The sequence below is a fragment of the Oncorhynchus mykiss genome, chromosome 10 (genome assembly GCF_013265735.2).
Source record: "Oncorhynchus mykiss isolate Arlee chromosome 10, USDA_OmykA_1.1, whole genome shotgun sequence".
In the NCBI taxonomy this organism is placed as follows: domain Eukaryota; kingdom Metazoa; phylum Chordata; class Actinopteri; order Salmoniformes; family Salmonidae; genus Oncorhynchus; species Oncorhynchus mykiss.
In genome coordinates this window covers 78692297-78714172 of record NC_048574.1, presented here as the reverse complement: position 1 = coordinate 78714172, position 21876 = coordinate 78692297, and the positions used below count along the sequence as shown (strand labels likewise).

The 21876-nt window shown below is 43.1% G+C and overlaps 1 protein-coding gene across 2 annotated transcripts in view; it reads left to right on the top strand.

The window, feature by feature from the left end:
- LOC110497244 (C-type lectin domain family 4 member E) overlaps positions 1 to 17769 on the top strand; it is a 54515-nt gene extending 36746 nt beyond the window's left edge. The window contains exons 1-6 of one of the 2 annotated variants that reach the window (XM_036934081.1): positions 2123 to 2574; positions 6787 to 6882; positions 11154 to 11570; positions 11691 to 11833; positions 11934 to 12037; positions 17018 to 17769. In XM_036934081.1, the coding sequence (XP_036789976.1) occupies positions 2472 to 2574; positions 6787 to 6882; positions 11154 to 11570; positions 11691 to 11833; positions 11934 to 12037; positions 17018 to 17177 (1023 nt within the window). In that variant the 5' untranslated portion in view covers positions 2123 to 2471 and the 3' untranslated portion in view covers positions 17178 to 17769. Of the gene's footprint in view, positions 1 to 2122; positions 2575 to 6786; positions 6883 to 11153; positions 11571 to 11690; positions 11834 to 11933; positions 12038 to 17017 lie in introns of those variants that run through there. The other variant, XM_036934082.1, reaches the window with a different exon arrangement.
- Positions 17770 to 21876: the final 4107 nt, after the last annotated feature.

Here is a 21876-nt window from a genome sequence, read left to right as displayed (position 1 = left end):
GAGACTACTGCTCTAATAACACTGACCACCGCAAGGTAAGAGACTACTGCTCTAATAACACTGACCACCCCAAGGTAAGAGACTACTGCTATATAATAACACTGACCACCCCAAGGTAAGAGACTACTGCTCTAATTATACTGACCACCCCAAGGTAAGAGACTACTGCTATATAATAACACTGACCACCCCAAGGTAAGAGACTACTGCTCTATAATAACACTGACCAACCCAAGGTAAGAGACTACTGCTCTAATAACACTGACCACCGCAAGGTAAGAGACTACTGCTATATAATAACACTGACCACCCCAAGGTAAGAGACTACTGCTATATAATAACACTGACCACCCCAAGGTAAGAGAATACTGCTCTATAATAACACTGACCACTCCAAGGTAAGAGACTACTGCTATATAATAACACTGACCACCCCAAGGTAAGAGACTACTGCTCTATAATAACACTGACCACCCCAAGGTAAGAGACTACTGCTATATAATAACACTGACCACCCCAAGGTAAGAGAATACTGCTCTATAATAACACTGACCACTCCAAGGTAAGAGACTACTGCTATATAATAACACTGACCACCCCAAGGTAAGAGACTACTGCTCTAATAACACTGACCACCCCAAGGTAAGAGACTACCGCTCTAATAACACTGACCACCCCAAGGTAAGAGACTACTGCTCTATAATAACACTGACCACCCCAAGGTAAGAGACTAATGCTATATAATAACACTGACCACCCCAAGGTAAGAGACTACTGCTCTATAGTAACACTGACCACCCCAAGGTAAGTGACGACTGATCTATAATTACACTGACCACCCCAAGGTAAGAGACTACTGATCTATAATAACACTGACCACCCCAAGGTAAGAGACTACTGATCTATAATAACACTGACCACCCCAAGGTAAGAGACTACTGATCTATAATAACACTGACCACCCCAAGGTTAGAGACTACTGTTGTCACGTTCGCCGTAAGGAGGAGACCAAGGCGCAGCGTGGTAAGCGTAATTCTTCTTTAATTAATTATAGAAATAACACTAAACAAACTATCAAAAAAACTAACCGTGACGCTAATATGCGTCGTGCAGACAGGCAACTATACATAGACCAAGAACCCACAAAAGGACTAGGCAAAATGGCTCCCTGAATATGATCCGCAATCAGAGACAACGATAAACAGCTCCTAGATCTACAAAAAACCCTAGACAATACAAAAACTAACATACCCAACCTCGTCACACCCTGATCTAACCAAAATAACAAAGAAAACAAAGATAACTAAGGTCAGGGTGTGACAACAGCTCTAATAACACTGACCACTCCAAGGTTAGAGACTTCTGCTCTAATAACACTGACTACCCCCAAGGTAAGAGACTCCTGCTCTAATAACACTGACCACCCCAAGGTAAGAGACTACTGCTCTAACACTGACCACCCCAAGGTAAGAGACTTCTGCTCTAATAACACTGACCACACCAAGGTAAGAGACTACTACTCTAATAACACTGACCACAGTGGAAGGAGTAGGACTGATTCTCTGTGTTGTTCATACTCTAGGTTTTGAGATAGTGGTCAGTCTAACTCTTTTGTTTCTACTGCAGGTATTGGAGGAGTGGAGAGCCTAATGGTGGTGAAGGTGAGAACTGTGTGGTGGTACCTTACTGGTCATCAGGCCAAAGAGAATGGTGGGACTATCAGTGTTCATATCCACACTACTGGATCTGTGAAAAAGGCTCTTCATCACACACACACACACACACACACACACACACACACACACACACACACACACACACACACACACACACACACACACAGAATCATGTACGCACACAAAACAAACTAGGTATATAATACTCAATACCTATTGTCAATCTTAAGATGTACAGTTAATTATGTAACATTTCTTGTAGACTGTACACAAGTCTCTCTCTCTTTCCCTCTTTTTATTAGCAACATGTCGTGTGACTTTATTTTTTTATTTTTTTTCATAATCAATTATTATAAATCACTTTTCTAATAAGAAGAACAAAGGCACAGATGAGTAAATAAAGGAACAATTTCTGAGGTCTACCAGCTTCCTGATTGAATGTGAGTCACGAAGTGCGAGCCATGATGTCACTTCCTTACGAACAATGTCACATATAGTTATTGCGGAATATAACATCTTGCTTGAAAGAGATTGCATACTTTAAACGTTCTTTCTACTGCAGTCGACCACAAACAGACAGAGGCACCAATGAAGAGGCACATCAGACAACTTGTAATTGAAGTTAGAATCATACAGCAGATATTAGTCTGTTAGAAAGGTAATCATACAGTAGAAGTAAGTTAATACTATAAGTAAAAGTAAAAATCATATATATTACAATAAAAGGACAGACAGTCTGAATTAGTTGATTAATTGATTGGTTGGGTTCATTGATATTCGGTACGGTTAGTTAAGATGGCCGACTACGTCAACAAACAGGTGATTGAATTAAAAGAAGTTAATCAAGAATACCAGAATAGAGCAACGAGGAGCGTGAAGACTGAGATCCATCTCTCAGGTACAAATAATTATCTTTCTCTCTCACACACACACACACACACAGATGCAGACAGGTATGAGCGCACAAACCGAAAGCACACATGTATGCTGGCACGTGGACACACACTAATAGCACATCATAGAAAAACACTTGTACATGTTTTATTGTCTTCTGTGTGGTACAGCTGGTACAGAGCCTGAGGTTTACAACCTGCTGGGGTCTCATACACTAAAATGCATCAATTCAATATTATTTTTTACTTCAGTTGTTGGAACTATGTACAACTATTTAATAAGATCAATTGAAAATATTATTTTTAAACAACAGCAAAGTGGATACCCCACCACAGTTTTTGGTAAACAGCTGAGGGTCTAGTAACCTGAAACAGGCTCTGTGCACCTGGTGACCTGCCTGTTTTATCCGCTCAGAGAAACGTAAAAAAGAAATGTACGTTGCAGAAATGTAACCACTCTCAAATTAATAGACAGAGTTATGTATGTAAGACTGGTACTGTATGTAATTCATAGACAGAGCTACAGTATGTAAGACTGGTACTGTATGTAATTCATAGACAGAGCTACAGTATGTATGACTGGTACTGTATGTAATTCATAGACAGAGCTACAGTATGTAAGACTGGTACTGTATGTAATTCATAGACAGAGCTACAGTATGTATGACTGGTACCGTATGTAATTCATAGACAGAGCTACAGTATGTATGACTGGTACTGTATGTAATTCATAGACAGAACTATGTATGATTGGTACTGTATGTAATTCATAGACAGAGCTACAGTATGTATGACTGGTACTGTATGTAATTCATAGACAGAGCTACAGAATGTATGACTGGTACTGTATGTAATTCATAGACAGAGCTACAGTATGTATGACTGGTACTGTATGTAATTCATAGACAGAGCTACAGTATGTATGACTGGTACTGTATGTAATTCATAGACAGAGCTACAGTATATATGACTGGTACTGTATGTAATTCATAGACAGAACTACAGTATATATGACTGGTACTGTATGTAATTCATAGACAGAGATACAGTATGTATGACTGGTACTGTATGTAATTCATAGACATAACTATGTATGATTGGTACTGTATGTAATTCATAGACAGAACTACAGTATGTATGACTGGTACTATATGTAATTCATAGACAGAGCTACAGTATGTATGATTGGTACTGTATGTAATTCATAGACAGAACTACAGTATATATGACTGGTACTGTATGTAATTCATAGACAGAGCTACAGTATATATGACTGGTACTGTATGTAATTCATAGACAGAACTACAGTATATATGACTGGTACTGTATGTAATTCATAGACAGAACTACAGTATATATGACTGGTACTGTATGTAATTCATAGACAGAGCTACAGTATATATGACTGGTACTGTATGTAATTCATAGACAGAACTACAGTATGTATGACTGGTACTGTATGTCATTCATAGACAGAACTACAGTATGTAAGACTGGTACTGTATGTAATTCATAGACAGAACTACAGTATGTATGACTGGTACTGTATGTAATTCATAGACAGAACTATGTATGACTGGTACTGTATGTAATTCATAGACAGAGCTATGTATGACTGGTACTGTATGTAATTCATAGACAGAACTATATATGACTGGTACTGTATGTAATTCATAGACAGAGCTACAGTATGTATGACTGGTACTGTATGTAATTCAGAGACAGAACTACAGTATGTATGACTGGTACTGTATGTAATTCATAGACAGAACTACAGTATGTAAGACTGGTACTGTATGTAATTCATAGACAGAACTACGGTATGTAAGACTGGTACTGTATGTAATTCATAGACATAACTACAGTATGTATGACTGGTACTGTATGTAATTCATAGACATAAATATATATGACTGATACTGTATGTAATTCACAGACAGAACTACAGTATGTAAGACTGGTACTGTATGTAATTCATAGACAGAGCTACAGTATGTATGACTGGTACTGTATGTAATTCATAGACAGAGCTACAGTATGTATGACTGGTACTGTATGTAATTCATAGACAGAACTATGTATGATTGGTACTGTATGTAATTCATAGACAGAGCTACAGTATGTATGACTGGTACTGTATGTAATTCATAGACAGAGCTACAGTATGTATGACTGGTACTGTATGTAATTCATAGACAGAGCTACAGTATGTATGACTGGTACTGTATGTAATTCATAGACAGAGCTACAGTATGTATGACTGGTACTGTATGTAATTCATAGACAGAGCTACAGTATATATGACTGGTACTGTATGTAATTCATAGACAGAACTACAGTATATATGACTGGTACTGTATGTAATTCATAGACAGAGATACAGTATGTATGACTGGTACTGTATGTAATTCATAGACAGAACTATGTATGATTGGTACTGTATGTAATTCATAGACAGAACTACAGTATGTATGACTGGTACTATATGTAATTCATAGACAGAGCTACAGTATGTATGATTGGTACTGTATGTAATTCATAGACAGAACTACAGTATATATGACTGGTACTGTATGTAATTCATAGACAGAGCTACAGTATATATGACTGGTACTGTATGTAATTCATAGACAGAACTACAGTATATATGACTGGTACTGTATGTAATTCATAGACAGAACTACAGTATATATGACTGGTACTGTATGTAATTCATAGACAGAGCTACAGTATATATGACTGGTACTGTATGTAATTCATAGACAGAACTACAGTATGTATGACTGGTACTGTATGTCATTCATAGACAGAACTACAGTATGTAAGACTGGTACTGTATGTAATTCATAGACAGAACTATATATGACTGGTACTGTATGTAATTCATAGACAGAGCTACAGTATGTATGACTGGTACTGTATGTAATTCAGAGACAGAACTACAGTATGTATGACTGGTACTGTATGTAATTCATAGACAGAACTACAGTATGTAAGACTGGTACTGTATGTAATTCATAGACAGAACTACGGTATGTAAGACTGGTACTGTATGTAATTCATAGACATAACTACAGTATGTATGACTGGTACTGTATGTAATTCATAGACATAAATATATATGACTGATACTGTATGTAATTCACAGACAGAACTACAGTATGTAAGACTGGTACTGTATGTAATTCATAGACAGAACTACGGTATGTAAGACTGGTACTGTATGTAATTCATAGACATAACTACAGTATGTATGACTGGTACTGTATGTAATTCATAGACAGAACTACAGTATGTAAGACTGGTACTGTTTGTAATTCATAGACAGAACTATATATGACTGGTACTGTATGTAATTCATAGACAGAGCTATATATGACTGGTACTGTATGTAATTCATAGACAGAACTACAGTATGTAAGACTGGTAATGTATGTCATTCATAGACAGAACTATGTATGACTGGTACTGTATGTAATTGATAGACAGATCTACAGTATGTATGACTGGTCCTGTATGTAATTCATAGACATAGTTATGTATGTCTGGTACTGTATGTAATTCATAGACAGAGTTATGTATGACTGGTATTGTATGTAATTCATAGCTACAGTATGTATGACTGGTACTGTATGCAATTCATAGCTACAGTATGTATGACTGGTACTATATGTAATTCATAGACAGAGCTACAGTATGTATGACTGGTACTGTATGTAATTCATAGCTATAGTATGTATTCAAGGACTGTCCATCCATGAGATCAAAATGATAGTTTTACCCATTTGAGTCTACACAGTGTTAACAGTTCTGTGGTAGAACAAGCTTATATTTTGGGTCCTGATGGGGTTAGAAAGTTAAACTAAGCTCATGAGGCATTTACAGTAGAAGTTACATTCATGAAGAATGAATAGGTAAATATTATGCATTTCAAAATCCCAACAATGTAAGCAGCATCACAGATAGCCTCTTTACGTCTTGCTTTAGCTATGTTGTGTAATTTTGGCTTCCTGTTTATCAGAATTGAGATGACAGCACTCTTGAGCAAACGTTTGCTGCCAACCCTAAATCGGGGGGAGGGGGGTTTGGTTGTCAGAGTTCTAATCATAGTCAGTAGTGATGTTGTATGTTGTTTATTCTGTTTGTAATCATAATGTAGGATGGTGTGTGTGTGTGTGTGTGTGTGTGTGTGTGTGTGTGCCTGTGTTTCTCTGCAGATGGAAGACTAAGACTCTACAGGCTGGCTGCTGTGTGTTTAGGAGTGCTGTGTGTTCTACAAGTAACTCTCAACATCTCCCTGAGACTGGCTTTCTGTGAGTGAGGCTTTGTCCCAACTGATACCCCACTATCACAGTACTTTTGATATTGCACTATATAGGGAATAGGGTGCCATTTGGGACTGCGTACTGAAACTTTTTTTCAGTCAAAGTCAAGCACTGCCAATAATGTGACAACAAAAAGAAAATAACTGCATCAGCTCTACTTGAGTACACAAACCATGTCTACAGTGCATTCTGGAAGTATTCAGACATCCTCACATGTTGTTATGTTACAGACTTATTATAAAATTGATGAGGAGAAGAAATTATTGAATCAGTCAACACACAATGAAAATTCCGCATAATGACAAAGTGAAAACAGGTTAATAGAATATTTTCCAAATGTATAAAAAAACAAAAACATAAATACCTTATTTACATAAGTATTCAGACCCTTCGCTGTGAGACTCGAAATTGAGCTCAGGTGCATCCTGTTTCCATTGATCTTCCTTGAGATGCTTCTACAACTTGATTGGAATCCACCTGTGGTAAATTCAATTGATTGGACATGATTTGGAAAGGCACACACCTGTATATAGAAGGTCTTACAGTTGACAGTGCATGTCAGAGCAAAAACCAAGCCATGAGGTCAAAGGAATTGTCCATAGAGCTCTGAAACAGGATTGTGCTGAGATACAGATCTGGGGAAGGGTACAAATACATTTCTGCAGCATTGAAGGTCCCTAAGAACACAGTGGCCTCCATCATTCCTAAATGGAAGGAGCTGGGAAACACCAAGGCTCTTGCTATAGCTGGCCGTCAGGGACGTGACGCCCAGGTGCTTCAACAAAAGTACTCTGACAGAACTCCAGAGTTCCTCTGTGGAGTTTGGAGAATCTTCCAGATGGACAACCATCTATGAAGCACTCACCAATCAGGCCTTTATGGTGGAGTGGCCAGACGGAAGCCACTCCTCAGTAAAAGGCACATGACAGACAACGCAGGAATGGCTTCAGGACAAGACTCTGAATGTCCTTCAGTGGCCCAGTCAAAGCCTGGACTTGAACTGAATCGAACACCTCTGGAGAGACTTGAAAATAGCTGTGCAGCAATGCTCCCCATCCAACCTGACAGAGGTTGAGAGGATCTACAGAGAAACATGGGAGAAACTCCCCAAATACAGGTGTGCCAAGCTTGTAACCAATAATCATACCCAATAAGTCTCGAGGCTGTAATCGCTGCCAAAGGTGCTTCAACAAAGTACTGAGTAAAGGGTCTGAATAATAATAGTAAATTTGATATTTCTGTTTTATTATTTTTAATCTTGGAACTACCCATCCCGGATCCAGGAGAATTGTCAGCAACTACACTAATTAGCATAGCGCAATGGTCAAATAATCTTAATAGAAAATATTCATATTCATGAAAATCACAAGTGAAATATATTGGAACACAGCTTAGCCTTTTGTTAATCACCCTGTCATCTCAGATTTTCAAAATATGCTTTACAGCCAATGCTAGACAAGCATTTGTGTAAGTTTATCATAGACTAGCATAGCATTATGCCTTGCTAGCAGCAGGCAACCTTGTCACGAAAATCAGAAAAGCGATCAAATTAAATCGTTTACCTTTGATGAACTTCGGACGTTTTCACTCACGAGACTCCCAGGTAGATAGCCAAAGTTCATTTTCTCCCAAAATATAATTTTTGGTGTCGAAATAGTTCCGTTTGTTCTTCACGTTTGGCTGAGAAATCGCCCGGAAATTGCGGTCACGACAACGCCGAAAAATATTCCAAATTAGCTCCATAATATTGACAGAAACATGGCAAACGTTGTTTAAAATCAATCCTCAAGGCGTTTTTCTAATATCTATTCGATAATATATCCGTCGGGACAATTCGTTTTTCAGTAGGACCGATTGGAGTAATGGCTACCTCTGTATTTTACGCAAGAATCTCTCTCGGAGCCACCATGAGACCACTTACGCAATGTAGCCGCCTACGGCTATTCTTCAACATAAATGAGTAAAACTACGTCACAATGCTGTAGACACCTTGGGGAATACGTAGAAAGCGTAAGCTCGTCGATGACACATTCACAGCTCAATAGGGACTCATTGGAACGCAGCGCTTTCAAAACCTGGGGCATTTCCGGATTGGATTTTTCTCAGGCTTTCGCCTGCAACATCAGTTCTGTTATACTCACAGACAATATCTTTACAGTTTTGGAAACGGTAGAGTGTTGTCTATCCAAAGCTAGTCAATTATATGCATATTCTGGCATCTTGTCCTGGCAAAATATCCCGTTTAAAACGGGAACGTCAAAAAATGAAAATACTGCCCCCTAGTACCAACAGTGATAGCAAGACAAGAGTTTGTGTAAGTTTATGGATAGCCTAGCATAGCGTTATGTCCAGCTAGCAGCAGGAAGCTTGGGCACGAAAATCAGAAAAGCAATGAAATTAATCGTTTACCTTTGATGATCTTCGGATGTTTTCACTGACGAGACTCCCAGTTAGACAGCAAATGTTCCTTTTGTTCCATAAATATTATTTTTATACCCAAAATACGTTTTTTTGTCACGTTATGTTCAGAAATCCACTGGTCACGACAACGCCGAAAAAAAATCCAAATTATATCCATAATATCGACAGAAACATGCAAACATTTTTTTGCAATCAATCCTCAAGGTGTTTTTCAAATATCTATTCGATAATATATCAACCGGGACAGTTGGCTTTTCAGTAGGACCGGGAGGAAAAATGGCTACCTCTTTCTTTCACGCAATAATCACTCTGAGAGCCATCAGCTGGCCACTTACGCAATGTGTTCGTTTACGCTCATTCTTCAACATAAAGGCGTGAAACTACGTCTAAAGGCTGTAGACACCTTAGGGAAGACGTAGAAAAAGGAATCTGGTTGTTTTCCCTTTCAATGGGCAATAGGGATGCATAGAAAGACAGGGGTTTCAAAATAAGGGTCACTTCCTGATTGGATTTTTCTCAGGATTTCGCCTGCAATATCAGTTCTGTTATACTCACAGACAATATTTTTACAGTTTTGGAAACTCTAGATTGTTTTCTATCTTTCTATATGCATATTCTAGCATCTGATCCTGAGAAATAGGCAGTTAACTTTGGGAACGTTATTTTTCCAAAAATAAAAATATTGCCCCCTAGCTTAAAGTTGCACAAATACCATTATGGGGTATTGTGTTTAGATTGATGAGGGGAGAAAACAATTTAATACATTATAGAATATGGTTTTCAGAAAGTCAAAGTGTCTGAATACTTTCTGAATGCACAGTATAAGCCTAGGATATCAACCATTCAAAGTTGGCCTTAGTTGGAGTGACCATTGAATTCTATAGGTATGTAAGTGACCTTACTGAGTAAAATATTTGCCTGCCATTAGGCCATGTCCTTTGCTAACCTAACATAACTAATGAAAGCCAAGTTTGATGTGTTTATCTTCTGACCATTTGGGCAGAAGTGTCTGGGAACGAGATTAGGTGTCATCTAAACTTAACTTTAGAGCCTGTTTCTTCCTTCAGCACAGCATGTCTCCCTTTATATGTTTATATCATATTCAACATAGTGGGTCATGTCACACTTGACATGGGAGATATTGTCACACAGTTATGCCATGTTTATGAACCCTTTATAAAGCATGACATATACTTATAGATGCTAAATAACATATTTATGTAGTGTTTATGAAAGCATTACGAAGGCTGTATAAAATCCTTCATAAGCTGAAGGTAATTTAAAGCGGGACCATGAAGGTCAGGCTATGTTATGAAGTTATTATTTGTGAGTGTTAAAGATTACATCCCAATCAGTGAAAGAATGATTGATCTAGCTAACTAGCAGATTTACATCAATCATCAACGTCAATGATCAGCTGATAGTCTGTCCTATTTTCCTGATGTAAATCATGTCTTTGTAACCAGTGGTGGAGTGATATTTGTTTATGACATCATCATGTCTCAATCAAGTTTGTACCGACAGATGTCCCCTTTTGAATATCTTTATAGAACATACATGACACGCATCCTCAGATTACATCTGACTATATCCACATCGTCTCAAAAACGTGTTATATTTAACACCTTCCTACACCACGTTAGGCAATCCTCATTTCAAAATAGTCTCTAAACATCCATGTCAATCTTGAATGATAATTCATCACGTTTTACTGGTGAAATGTCCACGCTGCATGCCAATCATCTCAGTCATTATCATGGGAAAATGCATTTAGAAATTATTGAATTACTGTTTTGTGAGGGAATTAACCAGGAGCTATATGTATCAATCCTTTCCAGATAACAGAGGCAATGAGACTGCAGAGAAAGACCTGCTACAGACCAGTTACAACACCCTGAGTGAAGAGAGAGACCAGCTACAGACCAGTTACAAAACCCTAACTGAAGAGAGAGACCAGCTACAGACCAGTTACAACACCCTGACTGAAGAGAGAGACCAGCTACAGACCAGTTACAAAACCCTGACTGAAGAGAGAGACCAGGTAAAACCCATTTACAACAATCTGACTAAAAAGGGAAAGCAGCTACAGACCAGGTACAACACCCTGACTAAAGAGAGAGACCAGCTACAGACCAGTTACAACACCCTGACTAAAGAGAGAGACCAGCTACAGACCAGTTACAACACCCTGACTAAAGAGAGAGACCAGCTACAGAAGGATAGAGATGATCTCACGTCAAAGTTCTCTAATCTGAGTGAGTTAACCTGATAAATGATCAAAACAACACATATCTAATATGCAGTAAACTTATGTTTGTATTCTTCAGTAATAGGTGCAGAATAATAAGATGGAAATTCATGCTTTTGTCTTGTAGAACAAAAATGTCCTGAAGGCTGGCAGAAGTTTGAATCCAGTTGGTACTTCCTGTCTACAGTGAAAAAACCCTGGAGGGAGAGTAGACAGGACTGTCTGAAGAGAGGAGCAGACATGGTGATCATAAACAGTGATAAGGAACAGGTGAGAGAATCAAACATGCCTTGGTCAGTAATGTATCTTCCAGTATTTAACACATGTATTCTATAGTAGTTGAAATCATCAGTATCTTTCTCACCAACAGGAGTTTCTCTTCAGCTTCTTTAAGAGAGCCTGGATTGGTCTGACTGACTCTGTTACTGAGGGGACCTGGAAATGGGTGGACGGCACCCCACTGAAAACCCAAAGGTAAGAGACTACTGCTCTAAAATAACACTGACCACCCCAAGGTAAGAGACTACTGCTTTATAATAACACTGACCATCCCAAGGTAAGAGACTACTGCTCTATAATAACACTGACCACCCCAAGGTAAGAGACTACTGCTCTATAATAACACTGTCCACCCCAAGGTAAGAGACTACTGCTCTATAATAACACTGACCACCCCAAGGTAAGAGACTACTGCTCTATAATATCACTGTCCACCCCAAGGTAAGAGACTACTGCTCTAATAACACTGACCACTGTTAGGGAAGATTCAGAATTGGTTGGTAACATATGTAAGATGTTTTATATTTATCAATGTGTGTAAGTTAATTCTCATCAGAATGGTATTTTGTATAATACTGTGGGCAGGGTTGCAGTATCTGTTCTATGTCAAGACTAAGTTGCATGGCCGCTGAGAGGGGAGAGGTCAAAGTGTCATCATGTGTAAGCATATCTTTTGCTCCACTGTGTGTGTGCCAGTTCACTCCCTAGTTTTCCCATCGGAGATGGCAGTGTCTGGAATCATTCTCCTCTCCGTGAGCTTGTCCAGGATTGGTTGTATTTTGAGTTGGTTGTATCTAAATGACAATTTGATATATGCCTGTTGATTTGGAGGATTGGTTTATAGTTCTGGGGTTTGGGAAAGGAGACAAAGCTGAACGATGAATTATGTCTATGCTGTCTTATCCTGTGTGTGTGTCTTTACTATAAAGGACCTCATTTACAATGTGGAAGGGGCTCTCAGAGAATTCACTGAGAGACACTGAATTTATCTGAGAGTCACAGGGTTGTGATAGAGCTCATATAATTAAAGATGGACTTTTATAACTAACTCTGACTTGTGTGTGTGGTTTGCTCCCATGATTTGGTAAATAGAGGAAATTTCCACGACACCACCCCAAGGTAAGAGACTACTGCTCTATAATAACTCTGACCACTCCAAGGTAAGAGACTACTGATCTATAATAACACTGACCACCCCAAGGTAAGAGACTACTGCTCTATAATAACACTGACCATCCCAAGGTAAGAGACTACTGCTCTATAATAACAATAACCACATTGTAATGAGTAGGACTGATTATCCGTGTTGTTCATAATTCAAAGAACACAAGGTGAGATTTGACCATCCAGGTGTGATAGAGACCTTCAGCAGATTACATGTTGCTTCAAATCATGTTCATAGATGTCATTCCAAAAGCACTAAAGACATATCTTAAAATATAATAAAAAAAATACAGATAAAGTGTTGGTTCTTGTTCCAAATTAAGGCAATGCTCCTTTTAAATCTGAAAAAACATGTCTGTATTTACATAGACACCTTTTTTTGTTTTTTACACTGACACTCTTGCACTGAGTCTACCCACACACTCACTAGACTCTACCCCCACAACACTCACTAGACTCTACCCCCACAACACTCACTAGACTCTACCCCCACACACTCACTAGACTCTACCCACACACTCACTAGACTCTACCCCCACAACACTCACTAGACTCTACCCCCACACACTCACTAGACTCTACCCACACACTCACTAGACTCTACCCCCACAACACTCACTAGACTCTACCCCCACACACTCACTAGACTCTACCCACACACTCACTAGACTCTACCCCCACAACACTCACTAGACTCTACCCCCACACACTCACTAGACTCTACCCACACACTCACTAGACTCTACCCCCACAACACTCACTAGACTCTACCCCCACACACTCACTAGACTCTACCCACACACTCACTAGACTCTACCCCCACAACACTCACTAGACTCTACCCCCACACACTCACTAGACTCTACCCACACACTCATTAGACTCTACCCACACACTCACTAGACTCTACCCACACACTCACTAGACTCTACCCACACACTCACTAGACTCTACCCACACACTCACTAGACTCTACCCCCACAACACTCACTAGACTCTACCCCCACAACACTCACTAGACTCTACCCACACACTCACTAGACTCTACCCACACACTCACTAGACTCTACCCACACACTCACTAGACTCTACCCACACACTCACTAGACTCTACCCACACACTCACTAGACTCTACCCACACACTCACTAGACTCTATCCACACACTCACTAGACTCTACCCACACACTCACTAGACTCTACCCACACACTCACTAGACTCTACCCACACACTCACTAGACTCTACCCACACACTCACTAGACTCTACCCACACACTCACTAGACTCTACCCACACACTCACTAGACTCTACCCACACACTCACTAGACTCTACCCCCACAACACTCACAAGACTCTACCCCCACACACTCACTAGACTCTACCCACACACTCACTAGACTCTACCCACACACTCACTAGACTCTACCCACACACTCACTAGACTCTACCCACACACTCACTAGACTCTACCCACACACTCACTAGACTCTACCCACACACTCAGAGAACTCTACCCACACACTCACTAGACTCTACGCACACACTCACTAGACTCTACCCACACACTCACTAGACTCTACCCACACACTCACTAGACTCTACCCACACACTCACTACTCTACCCACACACTCACTAGACTCTACCCACACACTCACTAGACTCTACCCACACACTCACTAGACTCTACCCACACACTCACTAGACTCTACCCCCACAACACTCACAAGACTCTACCCCCACACACTCACTAGACTCTACCCACACACTCACTAGACTCTACCCACACACTCACTAGACTCTACCCACACACTCACTAGACTCTACCCACACACTCACTAGACTCTACCCACACACTCACTAGACTCTACCCCCACAACACTCACTAGACTCTACCCCCACAACACTCACTAGACTCTACCCACACACTCACTAGATTCTACCCACACACTCACTAGACTCTACCCACACACTCAGAGAACTCTACCCACACACTCACTAGACTCTACGCACACACTCACTAGACTCTACCCACACACTCACTAGACTCTACCCACACACTCACTAGACTCTACCCACACACTCACTACTCTACCCACACACTCACTAGACTCTACCCACACACTCACTAGACTCTACCCACACACTCACTAGACTCTACCCACACACTCACTAGACTCTACCCCCACAACACTCACAAGACTCTACCCCCACACACTCACTAGACTCTACCCACACACTCACTAGACTCTACCCACACACTCACTAGACTCTACCCACACACTCACTAGACTCTACCCACACACTCACTAGACTCTACCCACACACTCACTAGACTCTACCCCCACAACACTCACTAGACTCTACCCCCACAACACTCACTAGACTCTACCCACACACTCACTAGACTCTACCCACACACTCACTAGACTCTACCCACACACTCACTAGACTCTACCCACACACTCACTAGACTCTACCCACACACTCACTAGACTCTACCCACACACTCACTAGACTCTATCCACACACTCACTAGACTCTACCCACACACTCACTAGACTCTACCCACACACTCACTAGACTCTACCCACACACTCACTAGACTCTACCCACACACTCACTAGACTCTACCCACACACTCACTAGACTCTATCCACACACTCACTAGACTCTACCCACACACTCACTAGACTCTACCCACACACTCACTAGACTCTACCCACACACTCACTAGACTCTACCCCCACAACACTCACTAGACTCTACCCCCACAACACTCACTAGACTCTACCCACACACTCACTAGACTCTACCCACACACTCACTAGACTCTACCCACACACTCACTAGACTCTACCCCCACACACTCACTAGACTCTACCCACACACTCACTAGACTCTACCCACACACTCACTAGACTCTACCCACACACTCACTAGACTCTACCCACACACTCACTAAACTCTACCCACACACTCCCTAGACTCTACCCACACACTCACTAGACTCTACCCACACACTCACTAGACTCTACCCACACACTCAGAGAACTCTACCCACACACTCACTAGACTCTACCCACACACTCACTAGACTCTACCCCCACAACACTCACAAGACTCTACCCCCACACACTCACTAGACTCTACCCACACACTCACTAGACTCTACCCACACACTCACTAGACTCTACCCACACACTCACTAGACTCTACCCACACACTCACTAGACTCTACCCACACACTCACTAGACTCTACCCCCACACACTCACTAGACTCTACCCCCACACACTCACTAGACTCTACCCACACACTCACTAGACTCTACCCACACACTCACTAAACTCTACCCACACACTCCCTAGACTCTACCCACACACTCACTAGACTCTACCCACACACTCACTAGACTCTACCCACACACTCAGAGAACTCTACCCACACACTCACTAGACTCTACCCACACACTCACTAGACTCTACCCACACACTCAGACATACTTACACTGATACTGAAATACATGTACACACAAAACACTCACATGTATATTGACGCCACAAATCAGTCCCATTTAAAATCTTATTTTCCCTTACCCGTCCTCTTACCCTAAACTTAAACCTAAAACTAACTCTAACCACAACCTTAACCCTAAAACTAACCCTAACCCTATACTAATTCTAACCTTAACCCTAAACCCCCTAGAAATAGTATTTAACACGTCCACACACACATACACTTTCACATTCTTTCACATTCTTCACACTCACCCTGCAACTCTGTTTATTATCTATCCTAATTGCCTGGTCACTTTTTATTTTGTGTTTAATATTTTCATTTTTTTATTTAGCAAATGTTTTATTAATTTATTTCTTACTATTTAACTCTACATTGTTGGGGATTGACCCGTAACTAAGCACGTCATGGTAAATTCTACACCAGTTTTATTCAGCGCATGTGACAAATAAAAATGTTTATAAATTATTTTCTCTGTCTTGTTTACCCTGTAGTTACTGGCAATCACAGCAACCTGATAATGGTGGTGACAACCCAGCAAATGGGGAGGAGGACTGTGCTGAGCTGAACACAGAAACATGGCGTCCTGTAAAGGCATGGAATGACCAGTCATGTTTTAACAATCGTTACTGGATCTGTGAGAAAGTGGTTTAACATCACCATGACAACAGAGGAGGCTGGTGGGAGGACGTGCACACATACAGCACCCTACAGTGCACACAACTTCATTCTCTCTCTCTCTAAGACACACCAACACACTGCTGGTACTGCACTGAGGGGCAAAACAACCTGATAATGGTGGTGTACCAAGATGTAACTAGGACTGTGCTGATGGTAATATTGGGTATTCTGAGCCTGTATATAAATATTCTGGCAAATCATTTACCTCTCTTCATAACTGGATTTGTGAAGAGTTATACAGTAGCTCATTATATAGTGGTGCTACAGTGCTAATGCATCTCTCTCTAGTTAAACAGTGTGTAGACATACTGTCATCTGGAAAAGTATTGTATTGATTGTTTAATTAAATAGAAACATATTATGTGATTTGCCATAATGTGATTTTTTTCATCGTCAATTATTAGCATAAACGACTTTAGTAAGAAGATGAACTAAGGCTCAGATTAAGTAAGAAAGGAACCTATCAGGTTTACCTGTCACGTTCTGACCTTCATTTCCTTTGTTTTGTATTTATTTAGTATGGTCAGGGCGTGAGTTGGGTGGGCAGTCTGTTTGATTTTCTATGATTTGGGGATTTCTATGTTTCGGCCTAGTATGGTTCTCAATCAGAGGCAGGTGTCATTAGTTGTCTCTGATTGAGAATCATACTTAGGTAGCCTGGGTTGCACTGTTTGTTTGTGGGTGATTGTCTATGTTAGTGGCTTGTGTCAGCACAGGTCTCATTTGTAGCGTCACGGTAGTCATTGGTTTATTGTTTTTGTATAGTGTTGCAGTGTTCAGTGTTTTCTTTATTAAAATTCACTATGAACACATACCACGGCGCATTTTGGTCCTCTGATCCTTCTCGCCTCTCCTCTTCAGATGAAGAGGAGGACGACCGTGACAGAATCACCCACCAACCAAGGACCAAGCGGCGTGGTAAAGGACAGCGACGACAGCAGCAGCAACAACAGCGGCCGGTATCACAGGACTCCTGGACATGGGAGGAGATATTGAACGGAGAGGGACCCTGGGCACAGGCTGGGGAATATCGCCGCCCCAAAGCAGAGCTGGAGGCAGTGAAAGCTGAGCGGCGGCGATATGAGGAGGCAGCACCGCAGTGCGACAGGTAACGAGAGGCAGCCCCCCCCCCAAAAAAATTGGGGGGCACACGAGGTGTGGAGCTAAGCCAGGTAGCAGACCTTATTATAAGCAGCGCGTTACTGGTCAGGCACCGTGTTATGCGGTTAAGCGCACGGTGTCGCCAGTACGTGTCCATAGCCCGGTGCGCTATAGGACAGCCACCGAGAGTGTCGTGCGGGCATCGAGCCATGGCGTATGGTGCCTGCTCAGCGGGTCTGGTCGCCGTTACGCAGTTTTGGTCAAGGGTATCCTGCGCCGGCTCTGCGTGCAGTGTCTCCGGGGCGCTGGGAGGGTGCAGTGCGTCCTCTGCCTGCGCTCCGCTCGTGCCGGGCAAATGTGGGAGTGTAGCCTAAGGAAGAGGTGCGCGTAGTAAGCACTAGATCTCCCGTGCTTACCCACAGCCCGGTTCAACCTGTGCCTGCACTCTGGAGGGTCCGGGCTAGAGTAGTTGTCCAGCCTGGGGAAGTGGTGGCAAGGTTGCGCACCAGAGCTCCAGTGCTCCCCCACAGCCCGGTCCTTCAGGTGCCTCCTCCTAACACCAAGCCTCCTGAAGGTCTCCCCAGCCTGGTGGTTCCTGTGGCAGCCCCATGCACCAGGCTGTCTCTGTCTCCTCCCTGCAGGTGGTCCCGCCTGTCCAGCGCTGCTGCCGGAGTCTCCCGCCTGTCCGGCGCTGCTGCCGGAGTCTCCCGCCTGTCCGGCGCTGCTGCCGGAGTCTCCCGCCTGTCCGGCGCTGCTGCCGGAGTCTCCCGCCTGTCCGGCGCTGCTGCCGGAGTCTCCCGCCTGTCCTGCGCTGCTGCCGGAGTCTCCCGCGCTGCTGCCGGAGTCTCCCGCCTGTCCGGCGCTGCTGCCGGAGTCTCCCGCGCTGCTGCCGGAGTCTCCCGCCTGTCCGGCGCTGCTGCCGGAGTCTCCCGCGCTGCTGCCGGAGTCTCCCGCCTGTCCGGCGCTGCTGCCGGAGTCTCCCGCGCTGCTGCCGGAGTCTCCCGCCTGTCCGGCGCTGCTGCCGGAGTCTCCCGCGCTGCTGCCGGTGTCTCCCGCCTGTCCGGCGCTGCTGCCGGAGTCTCCCGCGCTGCTGCCGGAGTCTCCCGCCTGTCCGGCGCTGCTGCCGGAGTCTCCGGCGCTGCTGCCGGAGTCTCCCGCCAGTCCGGCGCTGCTGCCGGAGTCTCCCGCCTGTCCGGCGCTGCTGCCGGAGTCTCCCGCCTGTCCGGCGCTGCTGCCGGAGTCTCCCGCCTGTCCGGTGCTGCTGCCGGAGTCTCCCGCCTGTCCGGCGCTGCTGCCGGAGTCTCCCGCCTGTCCGGCGCTGCTGCCGGAGTCTGAGGCGCCAGAGCCCCTCAGCCTAGAGCCCCTCAGCCCAGAGGCCCCTAGAGCCCCTCAGCCCAGAGGCCCCTAGAGCCCCTCAGCCCAGAGGCCCCTAGAGCCCCTCAGCCCAGAGGCCCCTAGAGCCCCTCAGCCCAGAGGCCCCTAGAGCCCCTCAGCCCAGAGGCCCCTAGAGCCCCTCAGCCCAGAGGCCCCTAGAGCCCCTCAGCCCAGAGGCCCCTAGAGCCCCTCAGCCCAGAGGCGCCAGAGCCCCTCAGCCCAGAGGCGCCAGAGCCCCTCAGCCCAGAGGCGTCAGAGCTTCCGCCCCTCTGTCCCGAGCTTCCGCCCCTCTGTCCCGAGCTTCCGCCCCTCTGTCCGAGCTGCCGCCCCTCTGTCCCGAGCTGCCCCTCTGTCCATTGAGAAGGGTTGCCATGGTTAGGAAGCCACGGAGGCGGACAATGAGGCGGACTAAGACAATGGTGAAGTGGGGTCCGCGTCCCGCGCCAGAGCCGCCACCGCGGACAGACGCCCACCCAGACCCTCCCCTATAGGTTAAGGTTTTGTGGCCGGAGTCCGCACCTTTGGGGGGGGGGGGGGGTACTGTCACGTTCTGACCTTTATTTCCTTTGTTTTGTATTTATTTAGTATGGTCAGGGCGTGAGTTGGGTGGGCAGTCTATGTTTGATTTTCTATGATTTGGGGATTTCTATGTTTCGGCCTAGTATGGTTCTCAATCAGAGGCAGGTGTCATTAGTTGTCTCTGATTGAGAATCATACTTAGGTAGCCTGGGTTGCACTGTTTGTTTGTGGGTGATTGTCTATGTTAGTGGCTTGTGTCAGCACAGGTCTCATTTGTCGTCATTGGTTTATTGTTTTTGTATAGTGTTGCAGTGTTCAGTGTTTTCTTGATTAAAATTCACTATGAACACATACCACGGCGCATTTTGGTCCTCTGATCCTTCTCGCCTCTCCTCTTCAGATGAAGAGGAGGACGACCGTGACATTACCAGCTTCCTGATTGAATGTGATTGGATTGTTAAAACAATGTGAATTGCAGTTGGACACAGGCAGAAGAGTACTGAGAGGATACATGCTGCACGCAGGCAAACACACACACAGACACACACAGACACACACAGACAAACACACACACAGACACACGTGTGAAGTTCCCCTTTTCTGATAAAGATGCAGACAGATGTCCCACACACGCCTCTGAATAACTCTTCACACTGATGTCACACACAGACAGCATAGATTAAATAAAAGGGCCCCTATCAATGGCATAGAGAGAGAGTCATAATGTGAACTCCATTTGAAGGCTGGAGAAGCCACAAACAGAACAGTCAAAGTGATAGGATCAAAGACTGCGCTCCTCACTACTTGTTGTCATGCAGCTATCATGTTATATCACTGTGTTTAGAATATACTGTAATGTACAACTTCCTGATTGAAGGTGATTGGATACTTTAAAAACTAGTGGACAACAGACAGAGATCAGAGAAGTAACTGGTAGAGATGCACATCTGAGCAACTACTCAACTACTAGTCACTGAAGTTAGAATCATACAGTAGATATTACCATTAGGAGTCAGTTAGAAAGGTAATCATAAGTAAGTTAATACTGTAAGTAAAAGTTAAAATGATATATACTACAATAAAATACAATAAAGAATTAATTAGTTGATTAATAAATTAACTATTAAATTGATTGGGGTCATCATTGATATTCGGTACGGTTAGTTAAGATGGCCGACTACATCAACAAACAGGTGAATGAATTAAACAAAGTTAATGAAGAAAACCAGAATAGAGCAACGAGGAGCGTGAAGACTGAGACCCATCTCTCAGGTACAAAGAATTATCTTTCTCTCTCTCACACACACAGATGCAGACAGGTATGAGCGCACAAACCGAAAGCACACACGTATTCTGGCACGTGGACACACACTAATAGCACATCATAGAAAAACACTTGTACATGTTTTATTGTTCTGTCTTCTCTGTGGTTCAGCTGGTACAGAGCCTGAGGTTTACAACCTGCTGGGGTCACATACACTAAAATGCATCAATTCAATATTATTTTTCACTTCAGTTGTTGGAACTATGTACAACTATTTAATAAGATCAATTGAAAATAATATTTTTAAACAACACAGTGGATACCCCACCACTGTTTTTGGTAAACAGCTGAGGGGATGGTAACCTGAAACCTGAAACAGGCTCTGGTTTTTTGGAAATAAACGATCCACATCTT